The sequence below is a fragment of the Coregonus clupeaformis genome, chromosome 23, assembly GCF_020615455.1.
Source record: "Coregonus clupeaformis isolate EN_2021a chromosome 23, ASM2061545v1, whole genome shotgun sequence".
Classification (NCBI taxonomy): domain Eukaryota; kingdom Metazoa; phylum Chordata; class Actinopteri; order Salmoniformes; family Salmonidae; genus Coregonus; species Coregonus clupeaformis.
The window spans coordinates 17,418,591-17,425,889 of NC_059214.1; the positions used below are offsets into that span (position 1 = coordinate 17,418,591).

Here is a 7,299-nt window from a genome sequence, read left to right on the forward strand (position 1 = left end):
TTTAAGAGTGTGCTCCTAATCTCAGCTCGTTACCTCTATAAAAGACACCTGGGAGCCAGAAACCTTTCTGATTGAGAGGGGGTCAAATACTTATTTCCCTCATTAAAATGCAAATCAATTTATAACATTTTTGACATGCGTTTTTCTGGATTTTTTTGTTGTTATTCTGTCCCTCATTGTTCAAATAAACCTACCATTAAAATTATAGACTGATCATTTCTTTGTCAGTGGGCAAACATACAAAATCAGCAGGGGATCAAATACTTTTTTCCCTCTGTATAAATATATACATACACTACAAGTCAAAAGTTTGGACACACCTACTCGTTCAAGGGTTTTCCTTTATTTTTACTGTTTTTTACATTGTAGAATAATAGTGAAGACATCAAAACTATTAAATAACACATATGGAATAATGTAGTAAACAAAAAAGTGTTAAAAAATCTAAATATATTTTATATTTGAGAATTTCAAATAGCCACCCTTTGCCTTGATGACAGCTTTGCACACTCTTGGCATTCTCTCAACCAGCTTCACCTGGAATGCTTTTCCAACAGTCTTGAAGGAGTTCCCACATATGCTGAGCACTTGTTGGCTGGTTTTCCTTCACTCTGCGGTCCGACTCATCCCAAACCATCTCAATTGGGTTGAGATCGGGGGATTGTGGCCAGGTCATCTGATGCAGCACTCCGTCACTCTCTTCTTGGTAAAATAGCCCTTACACAGCCTGGAGGTGTGTTCGGTCATTGTCGATTTGAAAAACAAATGATAGTCCCAATAAGCCCAAAACAGGTGGGATGGCGTATCGCTGTAGAATGCTCTGGTAGCCATGCTGGTTAAGTGTGCCTTGAATTCTAAATAAATCACAGACAGTGTCACCAGCAAAGCACCCCCACACCATAACACCTCCTCCTCCATGCTTTACGGTGGGAAATACACTTGCAGAGATCATCTGTTCACCCACACCGCGTCTCACAAAGACACAGCAGTTGGAACCAAAGACCAAATTTCCACCGGTCTAATGTCCATTGCTCGTGTTTCTTGGCCCAAGCAGGTCTCTTGTTCTTATTGGTGTCTTTTAGTAGTGGTTTCTTTGCAGCAATTCGACCATGAAGGCCTGATTCACACAGTCTCCTCTGAACAGTTGATATTGAGATGTGTCTGTTACTTGAACACTGTGAAGCATCTATTTGGACTGCAATTTCTGAGGCTGGTAACTCTAATTAACTTATCCTCTGCAGCGACTGCACTTGAAGAAACTTTCAAAGTTCTGGAAATGTCCCGTATTGACTGACCTTCATGTCTTAAAGTAATGATGCACTCTTTGCTTATTTGAGCTGTTCTTGCCTTAATATGGACTTGGTATTTTAACAAATAAGGCTTCTGTATATATATATATATATATATATATACAGTATATTCCACACTATGAGGTTGGAATAATACTGTGAAATTGTGAAAATTATGATGATGCCCTTTTAGTGTAAGAGCTGTTTGAAAAGACCACCTGAAATTTCTGCCTGTTTTGGTTGGATGGAGTTTTGGCCTACCTGGTGACATCACCAGGCGTTAAATGAGTTAAAATACCAACAAGAAAGAGAGTTCAAAACCTCTCTGCCAATAACAGCTAATTTTCAGTTTTCCCCTCCCCACTCCCAGACAGTGCTAGCAACATTATTGCTTGAGAAATTGCTCATTGCTATTTCTTTCTTTTTGACCATTTAATTGAAAACAATCACAGTAAGGTTCTTAATTGTTACCCAAAAATGATTTGATAATGAGATAAAAACGGCTGCATTGGACCTTTAAAATAACGAAGGCTATTTAAAGTGGGCGTCATCAGGGAATATATTGGCGACAACATATCTTTATCCCCATAATGTTTTTAGATTGGAGCTGATAATCCTACTTTAAAATTAGTGCACTGCAAGCCTACTTGAGATGAATTCAGTATTTATATGTTTAATAAATAGCCACATGATGGCGCTAAAAGCCCATACATTCTCAGAGGTGTAGACACCAGTGTCCTGTCGAATCAATGACAAAAAGAATTGGCAAGAAAAAAATTATTAATCTGGATTTAGTCTGAAATACAAAGCCTATCTGAAAACGCATGTTATTACATTTGAAACATTCCACAAAATGTTTAATGAATTGCGCCTTGGCATATTCAGTTAGGATTAGACAATGTGTTGGGTTCACAAGATAACATTTCGAAAGGGAAGCCTCAGACTACATCAATCATCGTGAATTATGATTAGGCCTTTTTAGACCACTTCATTGGTGGATTAATAGTAGTCAATTGTAGTGGTTATTGATATTATTCAGGTTGTTGATGTTGTTGACACAGTTGATGTGCGAAGCAGACACAGACACAGCACCAAACGGTCCCGGGGGTTGGAGGTTGTGATTGTGGTAGAGAGTGTGTGGCGACCCCGGCCAATAGGAGAATCCGGACGGACCAACGCCTGGACCAACAAGGCTTAGCTTGGAAATCCCTGAAAAAGGAATGGGGGCAAAATTACTCTGGAATGTATAAAGAGCTTGCTCGGTTGTTGACGGTTGACACACCTGGGCCAAGCCGTGAAAGTCGAACTTATAAGCATATCTCTTCCCATGGACCTTTGTCATTATGTTTTTGTCATAGTAGTAACGCAGTGCACGGCTGAGTTTGTCATAGTTCATGTTGGGCTTGCTTTTGCGGTCGCCCCATCGCCGGGCCACCTCATCTGGGTCAATTAGCTTGAATTCTCCGTTTGTCCCTTCCCAGGTGATGCAGGACATGTTTGCGCTGTCTGACAAGAGTTCGAGGAGAAACTGCCATAGCTGAATCTGTCCACTACCTATTCAAAATAACATATAATAGACATTTGTGAAGCGAAAATAAGGGGGAAATAAGCATTTATTTTATAGGCAATCTGGAAAACAAATGTCACTTGGTTTCCAAAATAAATAGAGAATTACGCATAGAATAACATGTTGATACCCTATCAGTTGGACAACAATTGCCTCAATGTCTATGTCTTGCAAAAACAAAATCACGAAAGAAAAGTATTTGTCTAAAAAGCATGCCTCGTGCACAAACAACACAATCATGCATGCACAATCATGAAGAAAAAAAGGGTTAATTGGTGTTCTTTCAGCTGATTAATGATCTCTAATCAAATCAATAATAGTGCTTCTATTGACTCTACAATATTAAAAGAAAATATATAATAATATATAAAAGTAATAAAAATGCTCGGAATGCATACTGGTTTGAAATGCAGATAATAAATAAACATTTCAAAATGTTCTTACCTTTTTGCACTCCTGTATTTATGGGACTCCAGGATCCACTTTTGCTTTCTTTCAACAGATTTTCTGTTGGATCTGCAATAGAAATAGAACGGTCACTAACACAAATACATATGTTATTAAAACAATATTAGTATAAAATGTAAACTAAAATAAATATTAATTGCAAAGGTATATGTTAAAAACACAATTCACATTTGGATAATTCTATAGGCTATAACCTTATTCCTTGTTGAAATATTTCCATTCCAGATTGAAAATATTATAAAGGCATTTAAAAGCTATGATTCTATCTCATAAACGAGTCTCTCTAACTAATGCTCTATTTTCTCATATTTGTGTTTTTTCCTCCAAGCTTCAAAGCCGAAGTCAGGAAACGCGTTCAGGAAAGAGGATATCCGATTTCCGACAAAAGAGGAGAAGTGTTTCAGATTGAAAAGGCAGAGCAAACGCTAGCTGGAAGCAGCATCACTACCCGAGGACTAAAGACTAATTTCCCTCATCTGAATATAAAGCAATAATATTGATAATTTCAAGTACAAAAGCACGAACCTGAGAGATACATGTTAAACATAAGGTTTCCTCCGCAGTTCTGTCTCATTGTAGATGTTGTTCAAGAAAGGGTTGGATTTCATTCTGGTAAAGATTTGTATTAAACTTTATCTCATAACTGTGATCTGGGATAAATGTGGGACAGATTGAAGTTTCCAGGCAACTGTCACAAACCCCATCTCTGATACAATATTCAGACAGCAATTTCCTCTGGTGCATTGCTTTAATTAAAATAGCAATTTACCTCTGTCATCCCTCCCCGGTCTCCGCAATAAAAAGAAGCCGAGAGAAATTCGGTCTTATCAATCCACCATCAGGGTTTAATAAAGTTTCCGCGTTAAGATCAGAGTTTCTATGGAGAATTTAAGTGTATGACATGGAAGCCAGTTCAGATCCTCTCTCTTTTCCGCCTCTTAACCTCTTTGCAAACACAAAGGCCTATTTCATGTTGGAAAATAATATTTACCTTAAAAACACGCCTCAATGCACCTGGGAAAACAAGAACATTTTATCCCGACCTTCTGTTTATAGGTATAAGGCTATATACAATCTTCGTGTAACGAGGTTGTAAATCTACAACCATGTCTTATAGGCTATGATGTTTATTGATGTAAAGCCATGACAGAACAATTCACTATTAATTCAAAGCAATCCTTCCAAGACATTGTCCAAGTTATACCGCACAAGTCCCCATCCCCCAAATACCATTAATATGCCATTTAGCAGACTCTTTTATCCAAAGCGACTTACAGTCATGCTCGCATAAATTTTTTTGTGTATGGGTGGTCCCGGGGATCGAACCCACTACCTTGGCGTTACAAGGGCCATGCTCTACCAGCTGAGCTACAGAGGACCATTAATAATAGCATAATAATAACAACAATAGGCCTAATAATAATATCAATAATAATAATGATAAACAATAATACAGAGGCTCAGTATAATAATAACAATAATAATAACAATAATAATAATAATAATAATAATAATAATAATAATAATAATAATAATAATAATAATGTATTTGCTCCCCCCCTTGAAACACAATAACTGCCTGCCTCTATTAAGTAAGCCTAAGGAATATGTAGAAGATACATTGTGGGTAGATAACATTCATGAGATTAGCTGTGAAAATATTCAGTGAGTATGTGCATTAAAAAGACAATGACAGTCAAACAGTATTTAAGGTTAAAAAAACGTTTATTAGTTGGCATATAACATGGACATGCAAAATGTACAGCAAATTGTATATTTTGTATAGGCCTGCATTCTAAAAGGTTTTCCACTGCTTACACCAACTCAATAGTAGGCCTAAAGGCATTTCTAATCACAACACATGGTAATAATTAAATAGACATAATTAACATTACAATTTCGATCACAATACACATTATGGATCGAATCCAAACTTGATCAAGCCTAGCTTACGCGTGCGTAATTGAATTTCGCATTAATTCAAGGAAAGATTTTAACGAAAATTCCATAGTTAGGCACGCGGATATCAAGTTATGATTAGTTGCCCGGGGGAGGGGGGGTGATAACAGGATATAAGACCTAAGAGTAGGCCTATATTTGTGACTGCTAAGCAAGGCTAGGCCTGTATGACTCATGGAGTAGGCTATAACTCCACGTCCCCACCACGCCACTCCCTCCCCACCAGTTCTGCCGCTGCCGCTGCTGCTGCTGTGTTCTGAAGAGTGGTCTCTGGCGTCCCAGACTTGCTTTAGCTGCCTGAGTCTTTAAATAGGTCGCAGGCAACTTAAAACAAGCCTCGAATGCTAGATAATTTATGAAAGGTTTGAATTAAATATTATTGGCCCATGCTGGCGTCTATAGACCACTCGAAGTTTTAGTTTCAGTTTTGGTGTCCAATATCGATTTTTGCAGTTTCACCTTAATATTTGCCCATTATTAAAACAAATTATATAAAACACTTCAGGTCGAATCATAATTTGACACCTGCGCGGGTAAATCGGTATAATGTCAATGGGAGTTATGCGAGTTATGCGCGCAAATCTCAAATTAGGATTTCAACCTTCAATAACACTATATATTATGCGTACTGACTGTAACATAATCCCATACAAATACATTTAGAAGTCTATATAGCTGATCACAAAATGAGTACATCCTATTTTCGCAAAGATTAGACCAATGGTGAGTATCCAAGTGTCTTACCTCCTGCATTTAAAATAATTCCCAGCTGGTTCACAGGCACAGAGAGTGCTAGTCTACCTAAAAACGTTTATATCGTCTCTTATCGTTGGACTGACCTTTTATTCGGGATTGAAACCCCAACCTACGCTACCCTATTCTCCTCACCATCCGAAACGTCTGGCCAGCTCCTCTTCACTGTGCAGCCGTTTTAATCAGTCTAGACAGAAATTTGTATTTGAGAAAGGTGTGTATAGTTGAACATTTATTAAAATATCCTGGACTGGGTGTGGGACTCTGTGAGATGACTTGGCAAACAGAGGATTCAAAGCAACGGATTCAAAGCAGGATGTAGCAAGTGTTACTTAAAAAGTGATCCGGTTCAAGAAAACATGCATTTATTATCCAACCATAACCTGGCAGACTTATTAGCAGCATTATGCAATGGCAGTCCCAACTATACATAGTAGGTCTATACCTGCTTCCCCCCTATTTCTATAGTTTATTTGTTGGTAAATGAGTTTGTCATGGCCATAGTAACTAGTAACACTGACAGGTCAGCACCTTGGACAGCTCACATGGTCTGGCAGCACTTTGCCTCGCCTTGGGCCAGGTTTAGAGAGTTGCAAGTCAAATCCAGAGTATGCTTCCAGGGCCATAGCTACATATGAGGACACAGAGGTCCTGACCATGGTAAAAAATTAAATAATTAAATTGGGGGGGTCTCAACTTAAGGTTGAGAGTTAGAATAGAATACACAAAGTGCAATTTCGAAACTTGGTTGTGCATCAGCAGTTTCTCTCTTGTTATGCCTATTTCACTCACTGACAGTCACATCAATTAGCCCATGTCAGTTAAAACATTTTGGATTGGTAAATTAGTCTAGCCACCTATCTAAACTTGCATGGTAAATTACTGACCTGGCATGCAGGGCATGTGCCCAGGGGCCCTGACCTCCAGGGGCCCCCCCACTTATTTTGTTAGTCACTCTCACTCAGATATCATATTAACATGGCATAAGTCATGGCGAAATTTGTAGAATATCATGAAATTAGCTTTTAAACTGCAAAAATGTCTCCCCACCCCATGGCAAAATGTGTAGAATTATAGGAAATAAGCTGTAAAACTGCAACAAGAAAAAAGTTCTGCAAAGCAAACGTATTTGTTTACCTTTTGTTAATAACATAATTTGTCTGCTAACAGATCCCTCTGTACATATTCAATTATAGTTTTTAATCCCGGTGCTGAGCTAATGTGAGTTAATGTGTAGTGGCTAATTGTATAGCCACTAGGCTA

At 38.2% G+C, this 7,299-nt stretch overlaps 1 protein-coding gene across 1 annotated transcript; it reads right to left on the bottom strand.

The window, feature by feature from the left end:
* Positions 1-1,741: 1,741 nt before the first annotated feature.
* On the bottom strand, positions 1,742-4,098 carry LOC121536231 (protein FEV-like). Its single transcript, XM_041843498.1, has 3 exons — positions 3,850-4,098; positions 3,301-3,372; positions 1,742-2,843 (listed from the first exon to the last, which is right to left on the bottom strand). The coding sequence occupies exons 1-3, from the start codon at positions 3,896-3,898 to the stop codon at positions 2,299-2,301; spliced, it is 666 nt and encodes a 221-aa protein (XP_041699432.1). The 5' UTR covers positions 3,899-4,098; the 3' UTR covers positions 1,742-2,298.
* Between the last annotated feature and the right edge of the window lie 3,201 nt (positions 4,099-7,299).

Bases quoted from the DNA above. Each gene is read 5' to 3' on its own strand.
- LOC121536231 (XM_041843498.1), bottom strand. From the start codon at position 3,898: ATGAGACAGAACTGCGGAGGAAACCTTATGTTTAACATGTATCTCTCA. The intron at 3,373-3,849 runs GTTCGTGCTTTT...TTTCTATTGCAG, and splicing joins GTTTAACATGTATCTCTCAG to ATCCAACAGAAAATCTGTTG. The intron at 2,844-3,300 runs GTAAGAACATTT...TATTTTGAATAG, and splicing joins AAATACAGGAGTGCAAAAAG to GTAGTGGACAGATTCAGCTA.